At 37.4% G+C, this 14,918-nt stretch overlaps 1 protein-coding gene across 2 annotated transcripts in view; it reads right to left on the reverse strand.

Moving 5' to 3' along the window:
- Positions 1 to 14,918, reverse strand: part of LOC116727188 (adenosine kinase-like) — a 177,618-nt gene that overhangs the window by 17,648 nt on the left and 145,052 nt on the right. For both annotated transcript variants that reach the window (XM_032574441.1, XM_032574442.1), the window contains exons 8-9: positions 5,563 to 5,598; positions 339 to 453 (exon numbers count right to left, since the gene is read on the reverse strand). In XM_032574441.1, coding sequence (XP_032430332.1) covers positions 339 to 453; positions 5,563 to 5,598 — 151 coding nt within the window. The remainder of the gene's footprint in view (positions 1 to 338; positions 454 to 5,562; positions 5,599 to 14,918) is intronic.

Raw genomic sequence — 14,918 nt, forward strand, 5'->3', positions numbered from 1 at the left:
GCAGGATGTTAGAGTTGAAGCATTAAAAATTGCCAAGGACCAGCCTGGAGTGTATTCAAGGCAAAGTTAGAAGTACTTCACAAATCAATGGCTGCTCTCTGCATCCCCCACACTTCTTTTATGCTCTGAAATGACAGAATGTAGAGCAAGCATTCTTGTCTTTTTTTAAACATCTGGCGTCAATATCAGAGCTTCACTTCAAAGACATTACTGATAACACTCTGGCCTCTCCAGTCATCTATTTAAAGCTCTGCTCTCTGCAGTTTGGAGATATAGGGTTTAAGTGAAGGGTAAATATGTCCAAAAGGGGCCAATGCGGACAAAAAGCAGAAACCTACCAACAGTTGCAACGGTGTCGTCCTTGCCCTGGGTGAAGACCACCAATCGCTGCCTCTTTGCGTTCTCCTTGGGGAGGTTTTGGGTCTTGTTCGCGATCACTGCAATGTCATCCGTCTGTGAAAACACCACAGAAACCCAGGAGGGGTGAACATGTTAAGTTGAGTGAAAGCATCATGAAGAGCATTTTCGGAGTAGTCAATCAAAGATCACAAGTGTTACTGAGAGCAGGTCAGATTTTTTTTTTCCTATCCAGCCAGACGGATCAAGTGATAATAAAACCAGATGAGCTTGGTGTGAAACTGATCAATAGGAGTATGCTCAATGATGCTTCCATTGAAGTTGCTAGAGGGCCTGGAAAATATTACAATGTCATATTCCCTAAGTGAGATGAAAATGAGAGTGTGAAGATACGCTTTTTTGTCAGATAACGCCGCAGTCTGTGAGCAGCAGGGGATAGGCGGTGCATGTACTGTATCGTTCTCCTCCTGAAACAGGCCATCTCTCCTCAGCATCTGCACGGAATGGATATTCTCGCCTGGAGACGACAGAGCTCTCCGGAGTGCTTGCCTTTGATCATGAGAGGGATAAAAAAACCCACACCTGTCAGTGCTGCTTTATTATTAACTCATCATGATGTACTATGAGCAGGTAGAATGTCTTTATCGCAATCTTCCAACGAAGTGGACGGCTTTTTCTGTACATCGAGGAGCTGAAATTACAGTTGCCACGGACATCTGTGTCAAAGCTAGCACTAAAGCAACTTTAGGTTGAGCAAATACTGTGATTATGGAAGCAATCAGAGAGATAGACTCCGGCCCGCACCAGCCACTCTGCCTCACTCAAACCAATGAGCTTTTACACCTCTAAATGCTTCCCAAACGTCCTTTAATCAGTCCTAAGAGGTCCGGGGAGACCCAGGGCTGAGGGAAAAATGGGTGTAACACTCTAAGTAAGTGCTAATAGTGAGGTTAATACAGAGGCTGTTAGCAGGCGATTGTGAAAAAAGAGCAATTTGTCACTGTGACTACATGTAACCACAAGCACTGAATGCAAAACCACACCAGGCTCCAGCACATTGTCGCCCTCAGGTTTTATGTTCGCTGACATAAAATAGACATACCTCCACTTGGGTTCAGGAGCTGAGAGGTTCTAAGAGCATGAGGTGGAGGTGTACCCAACAGGGCACACATAATAACAAAAGGTAAGCAAGGGCACAGGCTCATTTTCACATATCAGAAACACTCACCTGGGTTATTCTCTAAATCCGGTACATTTTGTGTCTCACAGGTTTATCTCAAAGGCAATAAACCTCATATAATGCAAAACACATTTTTGAGAAAATCAAGAAATGGAAATATCCATGTGTCTTGGTAATGTAACATGCAAATATATTTTAAAAATTATGTTTTGAAAAATTTTATGGGTTGTTGAAGCGTAGAGGTCAGGCAAATGAGCATGTCCCCACTGACCAATGTTAATTTTTCAATGAATATAAAACAAATAAAAATAGCCAGTAACTGCAAGTCATTTCTACTAATATAAACATTTTTAGGTATACTTTAACCTAAATAAAAGAAATATGAGAAAAATACATGAATTATTTATAAAATAGCACTTTTAAATCATGTCCCTCCAGTTTTGTTCAAACCCGCAATAACATACCAATCCCTCCTACTTATAAATAATGGTTCGGTCCAATTTCCTCAGCACCCTGGAAGTGACATCACGTAAGTCTTTTCCCGCTCACACTGTAAAGAGCTTTAAATGTTAGGAAAGTTTCTAGCCTATATTTGATTACTTTTATCCATAAATCGTCATCATCAAGCTCAACCTTTCAACACCGTTACACAAGTAAATGATATGTGCATAACGGTATCAAACAACAATTTATTGTTGTTTGAGAAAAAGTAAAGAATTGTCTTTGAAAAATATATTAATTTCTTGTTTTCATCATATCATATGTTGCTCCATTCCCTAGCTGATGTGGATTTATGGCAACTTTTAACGAAAATCTTCAACCCCGCAAAGTTCAACCCCGTTACAAAAACAGTGGTTACTTAATAGATTGGTATTATTTTTTTATAATAACAGCAAATATTAAACTAATATTCAAAAACATAAAAAAGCCTGATTTAATGTTTATATTAAAGTGTATTTTCATGATTTATGAAAAGCACTTTTACATCAAGTTGCCATATTCTACTTATCAGTCTAATTATTGTGATATGCAATATTATACTTACTTATTGTAAGTATAATATTGCAATATTAGTAAGTATAACTATACTTACAATTAGTTATTTTAATCAAGGGATAGGTGATCTCAAAGGAACTGGAAGAATTAGTTTAATTATGTATGGACTTGTACTCATAGAGGAATGAAATTGTCCCGTTATGAGGTTGAATTTAAAGCAACCTAAGTAATAAAGAAATTCGTAATACTGTTTGGGATTTCATGCATAGAGTGGGGAAACATATTTTCTTGGAGGTTCAAAGAGTCCTTCAAAAGATGCAGTGTTCAAAAACTAATTTTTTGTGGTATATTTTTAAGTAACCTGAGACCCCAAAATGTACCGAATTCAGAGAATCACCCATCTGACAACTTCCTCTAGAGAGAAAATGTTGTTGGGGGGAGGTGGAAAAAAACAGCAAGCTAGAAATGGATTGACAAACGATATGGTCAATTTGGTTCACGGCTGACAAATGGCAATATTTACGATCGCAGGGCGACTGATCAGACATAAATCAACAAAGCGTGAAATATGAAAGCTTTACAAGGGTGTTAAATTGCGTTGCTACGTCGAAGCCACCGAGAAACTGATAATCTCCACCGCGGGCTGCTTGGAGGAAAAAAAAATGCTGGAGGGGAGAGATTCAATTAGAGCTGTGATGCAGAGAGTTCTTTTGAGCATTTAAAGGAAACAGATCACAATCAGGAGACTGCGTTCAGATCTGCTGATTGCTGCATCTGGGAGGACAAGCTCTTTATCTTGTATTTATACTGAAGAAGAGTGGCTGTCATTTGTGTTAGTCATCCATAATGTGATGATAACAGTGTTTCAGAATACATTAGGAGCACATCACGCTGTGTCTTGAGGGTTAGATCCTAGCAATATTTAATTAAAGTTTCACTAAAAAGGCCTAATTAGTGAATTAACAAGACTTCTGATGGACTGAGATCAACCTCACTGTCATTATAGGACTCAAAGTGCTTAAAGAAATCTACTTCAGTATATTAGCTTGTTAAACGTGACAATACTAGAAATAAAGCAGTGGCCTCTATGTCCTGTTTGACATCTTGTACTGAAAGGACAGAAAAAAGCTCCAGTTAAAATTGGTATGACAAAAAATATGTGCTCACATTTTAAAGCAACCCAATATTTCTTGTTAGAGTTAAGCTCTATCCGTTTGTTCTCGGCATGTGATTAGCATCCGGAGAAGCCTAAGCTATTATTATGGGCCTTTGAAATATTTTGTCTTGCAATACTTTGGGAACTCTGTAGAAAGAAAGAAACAATGACAGAATGACAGACAAGATATGAATGATTTGAAAGCATGAGCGCTGCTACTGGCTAACTGTATGCTACTAACAGACGTTAGCAGATAACATCCTATCGGTGCTAAGCTAATGAGCTATTTCACAGTTTTTTTAATCAATTTTTTAAAAAACATATGGCTAGAATTTAAGCTTGTATTAGCATTAGGACCTAATAAAAACATTTATACATTTCAAGCTATAAGGATCTTTCAAAGAAGCATGTGCATTCGATGACGTGCTAAAATCATAGCGCCATATAGTGGCCTGGCATGACAATTACAGCAGATTCAAGGTGTCTTGTCGATGCTGTCTAAGCGTGAAAACTTTACCCCACTCAACATCCAAAAATACCGGCAGTTTCCAGTAGTGGTCTCGTGTACACATGAACTTGACTTGAGAATGAAATTGGGAAATATACATTTTCCCATGAACTATATTCCTTTCTCATCCAGATCTGGAAACCACTTACAGAGTTACATTACATACTTTTTCCAGTCTTCCCTGCCTACATATTGACCCTACAAACCTACTCCGCACTGTTATATATAAGCAACAGTGTTTTCAAAAGTTGTTACTGGGAACATTGAAGACGTAGCCTGTCAAAGGAAAGTACAATTCTCATCAGAAAGTGACAAAAATAAATAAATAAAAAAAACACTTCACTACTGTGAAGAAAACATCTTTCAGCTACAACATCCAGAAATGCAGTGGGTACAGTACACACCACTGCTGTTATCTGGAAAAAAAAAATCACATTCATCCAATGCAATTTCACAGAGTGTTCTGCCAAATCAAGTTGACACAGAAAATGTCAAAGAACTGTAACTACTCGCCAAGTCTTGACTTTGCCCTTTGTGCTATTTTTTTTTTTAACATGAGGCCCCTCCATTATTACCTCCTCCTCCTCCTCCTGCCTTCATCCCGTCTCCTCTCTTAAACCTGTCACTGCCATCAGGATTGCATTTCTATTCTAGTCACGTTGATCACACCGTTAGTGATTCTGGATGACAATTATTCACACAGAGCAGAGCCATATTCAAGGCGGATCTCTCTCTGAAAGATAGCACTTAAAATACCTGGAAAAACACAGATCTCGGCTATTTGTGTGTTTTTTTTCGCATTTAAATAGAGATGTGGATAATGTGGAAGAAAAAAAAAAACAAGTGAAGAAGAGACTCAGGGAATATTCATTTTACACTTAAGAGGCAGCCCAAACAAGCGTTGCAATTTTCATCTCTATAATCTAAAACAAGTGGCTTTAATTTGGGTGTTAAAGGAAAGTGTTTCCGTATGGTGTCATGGTATAGTATTGAGTAGAAACCATACAGTAACATCCCTGAGTGCGACGAGGATAATGAGGAGGCTTTTTAACCTGGCAACCTGATGAGCTTCGAGCCTGCGGAGAAAGGCTTGAAACCGTGCCCAACTTCTCAGCTTCCCAAGAGGCTTTTCAAAATTCAATAAATAACATCTGTAGGCGATGTTGGGTGCAGACCGAGCGAGTGCGTCATAACAGAGAGCGGGGCTGAACAAAGAAACCATGACGACTGCCTGGTTTCCATAGCAACTGCTGCAAGGCCTGGAGAGTATAATAGCACATCAATCACTGTCCAAAAGGAACTTCATTATCAGCAAAAAATAAACCTTTAGGATCTTTTTTACTGTTAAATTGCCGGTCAACTCACCTCAAAGCCCAGCTCTTTGGCAAATGTGGCCGCTTCCTGGAAGAGATAAAACACACACAGACACACGCACAAACACACAGAGAGACACACAAATAAGCAGTTAATTACAGAGTCACAAAACAGAGCACAATGTCCAACCACAGACGTGAAGTGAAGACATTTCGTTTCCCCTCGGCTCCTCACATGTCACATGAGAATAAGTAACCTGAGTTAGCATCGCTCTGCCAGCTCCTGATTTAATAGGCAGGCAGCCCACCCCATTTAAACTATTATCAGACATCATCTCATCTTACCGCAGCAGCGTGAGATAACACTACATCAGCCTGAAGGCTTGAAACAACCACTGAAACCATGGATATGTGCTGGTATGTGGGAATCCCCCGTCCTGCAGGCATTCAGCGCCTCGTATAAATAGGTCGTTTTAGACTCTGAACAGGTGCACTTTGCATACCAATACTTTTTCTTATTTAGGTTATATCGTTTCCCTAAACATGCAAACTTTCAAATGCTTTTTAAAGCACTAAATCTTTAGCTTTCAAGATATATAGTTGAAAGCAGATACTTTGATTCACTGTGTAAAACAATATACCGTAACTTATTTTTTCTTTGTATGAAATTAAATTACACTTTCCATGTCTTATGTCCATTAGGATAATCAAAATGATGATTAGTTTTGACAAATTCAGCAGTTTGCATATCACTCGCTTCCACTGAAATGTACGGCATGGTGTAGTTCGGCATGCCATTTTATTTTCTGGCATTTCCACCTCCACCTGGACTCTTATTGTCCAGTGGCCCTACAACTCTTCGACCCACTACAACTGTAGAAGGCCGAGGAATGGTGCAGTTCGGGACACTTTTACAATGGAAACAGACAAAATAGCGTAGCGACCCACACCAACCCATGTCGCACTGCTCAGTGGAAACGAGGAATTACACTAAGACTTCTATGCCTTTGAAGAATTTGGAAAAGCCCAGATGATACCATGGCTTTGCAGAATTAAGCTTCTGATTAATTCACAGCATCTGAGTCAAATAGAGGCACAACATTGGACCTTAAACATACTGCCTCCATGTGTGACATAATGAAAAGATAAAAGAAAATCAGCCAAGAAATCTGGAAGGAAATTGTGAACCTCTACAAGTCATTCGGTGTAATTTCCAGAAGCCTAGAGGTGACGCATTCATATGATAAACATTTATATGCAAGTACACAAGATCTTGCAAAAATACTTTGTGACGATTCCGGTTGGGGGTTATAAAAAAATTCTTTAAAAATTTTATAAATTGAGATACAGAACAAAAGCAAACTTTCAGATTAAGCATAGCCATGTTTCTTTTAATGTAGAACAAACTACAGATTATTCTATCTGTAACTATTGGGCTATTAAACAATGGATATTAATCTTAATAATTGTTAACAAGAATAAAACACTAAAAAGAAAAAGATCCCGTTACATTTATAGTTCTGTATTTTAAAATGAAATAAATGTAGTCTTCACTATCTTGTAAACAGTTCTTTCATGACAGCAAGTGTCGGCGCTGGTTCTCCTCTTCGAGTGGAAACAGCTGCTCATTAAAGGTGATCAGTCATGTGAGGTACATGTTTGGCATGTCAAGATTTATTTACAAAAAAGTGCTTAAATTGTCTGGTTTAACTCTTTGTTTACCTTACCAGAGAAATGCTGTTTAATTTTTAGAAAAACAGGGAAATTGTTCTCCTACTTCTACTCAATTTCAGTTAGTTTGTTTAAAGCAAAGCTAATTATTTTTTGTTAACTTAAAAGAAAGAAAAATGATATGGCTTACAATTCTTTTATCTGCAAAATAGGTAGAGAATGTGCAAAAACAAACATGGTAATTTTAAATGTCAATAAAGAGAAGTGTGTCTGTAGGTTCACATTACTGCTTACTACACTGGCAGCTGCAGCATTGGGGAATATTAGGTGTGACCAAAAGTTGCCTCTTTTATCAACTGGATGGATTTCTATAATTTTATGGATCAAATTGGTTCTAACCCTAGCCCTTTCAATCTGTATTCAATTTCCTTTTACAATCGATTTCTGAGCAGAAGTTCCCAGATGGTTCCATGTCACAAACCATCTGGCAGGTCACGTTACCTTTGGTTACCAGATGGCATGTAATGGCAAAGTCAAAGTCTACAATGAGCAATGTAATCCGAATTCATGCTGTACATCTTTTTTTGTTTTAACAATCATACTTACATTTCTGGCTGTTTCAAGACACATTTATATAAACAGAGAAGTACAAATTGTAGAAAACACTCAAACTGTGAGGAGCTTACTCTCCTACTCTGCATACATGCTGGATGCATGTGCAAAATTTTGTAAGTTTTTGTAAATGCTTAGGTCTCCAAAAAGCTGTAATAGTGACATGCACAATTATTGCAAACATAAAGTTTACTATAGACACAGTTGTTAGGAAAGGAGTTTTGATTTCTCTTTGAATTAGAAAAACAATGATGATCACAAATGGAGGAAGTACGACACCCAACCTGAAAGCTACCAGAATATACAGTATATATATATATATATATATATATATATATATATATATATATATATATATATATATATATATATATATATAAATCCCCACTGTGTTTGCCTCAAAACACTTTAAAATTTCTCCGTAGGTATTAGATTGATAAGCTAGTGCTGGTGCACCCAGGCAGTAAACTCAATGTTTTACGAATTAAACAGAAAACCTGGAGACTTTGCTATCACTACTTTTTATCTCTTGCAGGTTGATGTCCAAATTTAGCATTGCAGTGAGAAAAATCATTACTCTTCAGTTATTTGTAGTGGGGTTCTTGGGTATCTTATCATTTATACAGTTTGTGCAATTGAGATCTAAGATCTCATTTACAAGAGGAACCTGTCCTGTGTTCGCTTTTATTCTTTCTTTTTTTTTAACAAATATTTTTTTATTTTGATTCAAAACTGCATGTACTTATTAGGACATACAAGCACAGACATAAGTAGAAGGTGTAAAAATAACTACATGTCATTTGCCATGGTTATCCATAACATTCTTTATATGATTTACACTATTCAGCTCATTCTACATTTAACTGAAGACAGAAACAACTTGTCAGTTAGGAACAATGCCGTAAATCATGAGAGACAACCTAGTTCACCAAGTACACTTCTGACCTCAGACAAGGCTGTAAGTTGGTTTTATGATTCTAAATAATCCAATTACGTGCAGAAGTGGGATGGGTGTTTGCGTGACCTTGGGGAAAGGTTGACATCTCGCTCCTCAAACAGAAGGGGAGGAGATGACATGGAACAATAAGGTTACAGGTCCCTGGAGGGAGCCCTCATGGCTCTCTCTTTCTCTCTCTTTCTGCTTTGGATCAACTTCACAGCAACAGCAATATGTCAACTCATCACCCCCCATTCTGTCCACAATTAGCAGATATAGTCAAAGGGCTGTTTTATAATCATTTAAAGTAGTCATGTCTTCACATTTCACCTCACTTCGCCTTTTCAATCCATCGAAGGTTCAGGTCTCACATTTGTTTTCCTTTATTTATGACCACATATTGACTTTTTTCCTCAGGAGCGCTCAATCACTGACAAACGATGAGGCTTCTCGTGGAGACATGAGCAGCTTAGAAAACACCCTGTCAAAACTGTTGTATTTCACAACAAAGCATTTAAAAGAGAAACATAAATGAAGGCTGCAGTAACGATGGTGCCGCTGAGCAGCACATGGCTCTGATTCACCCTCCCTCTAGTTACCAGCTATAATATTTGTGAGAAAAGCCTTTAGAGTGTGTGTGGGCGTCAGGAGAAAAGATAATTGAAGCAATATCTATGAGCCACATGTGTACACTGTAATCCTTTTCAGGAATTTATTAATTTCTATCAGTTGCTATGAATTCCAACATCAGAAATATTTGTAATATAAGCTTAGCTAAACCTCATGTATAAACACTGTATGGCAGTAAATATGTAATTACAAGGACTGAACATGCAAGCCTATAAAACAGAGCACATAGGTAATTAAAGTTGCAATTCCTTAAGGAGCTTATGGCATTAATATTCAAAAAATATCCTGTTCCAGGCTGCGCATGTTTCGCATTTGACATGTGCTTGTTTAGGTATGTTGTGGTAGACGGCTTCCAAATGACGTCCCATGTGCTTCTGCAGCTGTTGCAACAATGACAAGTGCCTTAAAGTGACATCTGGGCAGAATCTCAGCGCACTCAAAAAAGCATCTTGTTTGTTCTGAGATTGCCGTGATTGCATGCTCGCTTTTGATGATCTGCTGCCAAGTCGGATTCCAGAAAAAGAGAGAGTCGGAGAAAGGACTGTGGCAGATTTCAGGGCCCGCGAGTTCTCCGCCTTTTCTTCTCTTTGGGCAAAGAAGGTAAAAGATAACAAGGCAGCCTGAGTGCATGAGCCCCTCTGAAGCCGGAGTTATTATGAAGCTATCAAAATGTGTGAGATGTTGCCGCTGTCAAAGGCTTAAACAGGCACAGGGATATTTTTAGAGACCTTAAGCTAATAATCCAGAGCCCAGTCAGAGGGGTGGAGGGGGTCTATCATTTCTTGCCAAGCAAAATGGATGTGGATATGCACACTTCATGCAAGGGCCAGCTTACAAAGCATCACCACCCTTGACAACTGACATGAACATATTTGGCTTTGTTTGAAAACCATCTATCCATGAACAGTATTCTGTGTAAGCTCTGAATTTACTCTTACTGTCTTGTTCAACCACTGTATGTTACTGCATATTTTTATTAGGGATGCAATGAAATCTTGTGGTACAATATTGAAACATAATGTTTATATACAGGCAAGTAAGTGTAAGCTATTACTAAGAGCCTTGAATATGAAGCTAAGTGCTTTACACTTGAAACCCTGTAACTATATTGGATGTCCGTGACTAGCTGAACTCTGCTAATACTTGAGACCTGCTCTAAAAATGATCATAACTGACTATTTTGCCACAAATTAAAACCTATTTTATTAGTTCCAACATCAAATATTCCATAATATGCAATAACACGCAACAGAAACAGTCATAGAACTACCACATAAGCTAATCGGCACCCAGCAAAATGAATGGTGCTCCTACATTGGCTGCTTTGCAAATGCAAAGCATTACATCAAGGAATTTCAGCTTCCCACACTTCATTTTATTTTGAATATTTGAAATATGCCCCACAAATAAAATCCACAAATAGGCAAATTTTTTCGAACAACTCAGAGTCACATTCACAGAAAAATCCACGGATAGGTTAGTCCGTAAAAAGTGAGCCACCAACAGGCGGGGTTAAACCGTACTGTATATCTCAGACTCTGATTTTGAAGTTAAACGGGAAGTAAGGTCCTAATCTAACAGGGCACATTTGGGATGTGGTGCCATGAAGAATTAAGGTGGTTCTGAAAACAAAAGAGGGTCGAACCATTTACTAACAAGGTGTACCAAAGGCAGCGGCTACAAGATGTAAATGATTTGTGTCTAATATTTAAATTGCATTTAGCCAATAATAGTTTTGATAATTAAGATTTACAAAGATACAGATAAGCAGTATATAAAGAGAAAAAAACTAGCTAACTCATGTATGTGGAGTTGGAACTGGTTTCCCACATAGCAACAAAAAGTCAACATTGCTTGTTTTTTTCTAGGCACCGAAGAACTTGTTTTATTTTGGTTACTTTCCATCTCAATCATTATTGTCAAGCCTAAGTCAATGTTTTGTCTTTACTTTTTGACATCAAACCAACTCTGAGAGGTTTTGCAAAAGTCTTCTGAGAAGTAAAGTCTACGAACAAACTTTCTCCCGGGGACATTTGGTCCCTTAAAATCCAATGTAAATAATTACTCGAGGAAGTCAAAGAAACCTTCAAAGTGATGTCTTCTGATCTTTTGGCATCAGTCAACAAGCTAAGAACTCAACGCCATGTCCAACTGATAGAGAACTACAATTTAATTTAAAGCATAGCTGTGGCAAAAGGAGAAAATTCAAAAAACAAACAAACAAACCTTGTTAGTTCTTTTAGACATCAACTAACTTGGATAAAAAAAATCTGTTGGCCTTAAATGCTCATTATATTCATTGGCCTGTCAGTGATTTAGTTAAAAGACATTTCTTTTTGGCACATAAGTGAAAACCAAAACCAGAGAAAAGATACAAGCTATTGACTTTCAGGGTAAAATAGCAGAAATAACAAGCATTTAGATTTTTCTCGCGCTCGTGACAAGTTGTTGAGCATATGTCACACCAGAAGCGAGAGAAGGAAAAAAAAAAAATCCAATTTCAGTGTTTCCCAAAGAATCCAAATCAAAGAACAAACCTCAGTGCTAAGGTTAATAAATGTTGATAAGCTGGAAAGTGTAACTCCCCCGGGCCCTTCGGAAAATAAGCATTTGCTTGACCGTGTTAGCCCCAGCTGAGGCAGAGGCAGAAATTGAATTGTATTTGACACTTTGTGCGAAGGGAACACGACACTGAGGAGGGTACAGCCCTGACAAGCTATTTGCAACAATAAATCTGTTTTCTTCTGCCTCTCCGTGTGTCTCAGTAAGAGTTCTGTTTTAAAGAGCCTAGCTGGGGTATTTCAAGGGAGAACAAAATGAAAATGTTTCCTTTTTAAACTGTGGGAGACAAAGGAGGGCACATTATCGGCTGGAAATGACGAATCACTCAGTGTAGAAACCTTTTAAACTAAAGTTAGCATGACTGGGTTATGACATGTCAAATGATTCAGCCAATTATCACTACTTACAGTTACATATATAAATATAACAATGGCAAATGACATATTTTTCACATTCTCTGCATGTTAGCCAAGGCATCACTGGGATGAGCCAGACAGCTTTCATAAATGCCTGGTAAAACAGCATATGGCATTTCATGCTTGTGCTTTTAGTCAGATTATTACATTAAAGTGCTCCTGATTGATATGTAATCAAAATGATGTCACAAGATAGGACTGACAGCGGCTTTAATGAAGCTCTAGGCAATTGTTGTTTTTTTAGATTCTGTTAAAAGCACCTTAAATTTTACCTTCAGTAGGTAAAGCTTTTGGCATGTTCGTTCTGTGTAGAGATAGATTATGTCGCCATTTATAAGTTAATCTATCACACCAATTAATTGTTAGCTATTAACAGATTATATGCGTTAAATATTTAAAAGTAAGGCAGTGTAAATAACAACAGTATTCATTCAAACAACTTTTTACTCCATTGTAGTTAATATTAAGGAGCGATTTTCACTGGAAATGCTTTACATGTTTCGTTGTCAGTATGTTTCACACAGATACGTCACTGGTGTTTCACCACCTCCAACTCTTGTCTCCCATTATCATTGGCTTCTGTCTAAATTATAGCCCAATACAAACAAGACAAAAGTTGAAAGGTTTATGAATTAGCATTTACATAAATATTAATAATGTTTTTGGACCTGCAGTTCACAGCTTAGCTGTTAGCTTCATCTTTCAGGACCAACTAATCTGGATAGTAAATGGGGACACTAAGATCATAACTGCTTTTACCTTTGAACACAACCTCACTTTAAAAATCCTCTACAATTCCTTCGACAAAATGGTTCAGCCATGTTATCTGACCTGAAAACAACCAAATGCGATTATTATTATGATTATGCTAGCTGAAGGCAGCGCTTTAGGTGGAAAGACATTAACTCGCTCCCGTGCAGGATGGATTCAGAGGAATAAATCACCTGTGTGCCGAGGCCTCCTGCAGCACCCGGGAGAACGTAGCAATCCAGCTTACGCATGACGGGCCACAAACATGAATGTAAACACACACAGGAGCAACACATGCCACAGAGGCAGAAATCGCTTTACCTGCCTCTGGAAATTTACTCACACTGCAGCTGATGGTATTTCACTTGGATACATTACTCGGCTATTAGGCACCAACTTCTAAAACTCCGATACAATCGCATATTTGTAACCCTTTTGTTGTTGCAGCTAGATTTACATCTGCTATTCACACCAATTTAGCCAGATTCCTTGAAAAAGCTTGGTGGAGCTCTCAAACCTGCAACCACAAACTGTGTTCTTATCACTGTTTCCATAATGCCTGAAATCAAAGTTGTACAACAGCATTTAAAATGCATAATAACTGCAATTATTTTAAAAATAACTCTTCTTTTTTTCTTTCGGCATCAAACTAAGTATTTCCCAGATGTTATGCCACTGAGGGGAAACTCTGAACAGCAAAAATAAGAAGAAATAATTGTCTTTGAAATCTTTGTGTTGATCTCAAGTATTGATCTAAATGTAAAAGATTGATTACAAACAACTTAATTCTATAAAACATTCTTATAGTATGATAATCCTGAGTAAAAACCTACATGATTAAACTATTAAAGCATAAATTACTCATGCATGAAGAATCTTTTTTAAATCTTTTACATACTTAAAAATATTAGATAAGAAATTGACATGATAAATCTCAGAGTTGAGGCATTAGTGAAATGATGTATTGTTTTTAATATTTTCAATAAATATAAATCTGAAAGTGTGGCTTGCCTTACTATTCCATAGAAGTGCAGAAAACAACCCTGGGAAATCTGAATCGATTCAAAATACTCAAAAATCAATTTTAAATTGCATTTAAGCGGTATGTCTTTGCTGCTCCTATTTGCAAGCACAACGCACCCACTCTGCCACCGTAGAATATCGTTTTGCCTATCGTGTGTATATTGAATAATTCTTTGATATGTTTTTATAAAAGAAAAAGACAGAAAGCTAAGTTAACCTAATTCTGGTTACAGAATTTTATGCCCAAACCTATTTTTGTATTAAGATAAACTGATGGGATTTGATACATTATGGAGCCTTATAGAATTATTGTAAATAAATATTCTATTTGTTTATACTGTCTTTTTCTCTTGTCAGTCACATATTTTAAACAGAATCTGAAGATCTTTGAAAATTGGCTTCTGAATTAAAAATTGGTTTCTGAATCGAATTCTGGTCCTAAAAGTCGTAACTGAACTAGATCACTAGATACTGAAAGATTCACATTTCTACTATCTAACCACCTCATTTTTATACCTCACAACTAAATCCAATGCAAATAGTTTAATCTCAGTTATCCATTTTCTGTATAAATATAGCTGATCTGTTAAGAGGTTTGTTAGAGAACCTCTTCACAGATTTGAAGACCAGTCATGAATTATGATTCTTGGTCTTCATAATTCATGAAGACCAAGAATCATAACAGGTCGGAGAGAAAGCTGTGAAAAAGCTTAAGCAGGGTTAGGTTATAGCACAACATCCCACATGTTGAATATCTCATGATCCATCGTTCAATCATCACCTCGATGAGGTGGCAGTTTTGCTACA

The sequence above is a fragment of the Xiphophorus hellerii genome, chromosome 10 (assembly GCF_003331165.1).
Source record: "Xiphophorus hellerii strain 12219 chromosome 10, Xiphophorus_hellerii-4.1, whole genome shotgun sequence".
NCBI lineage: Eukaryota > Metazoa > Chordata > Actinopteri > Cyprinodontiformes > Poeciliidae > Xiphophorus > Xiphophorus hellerii.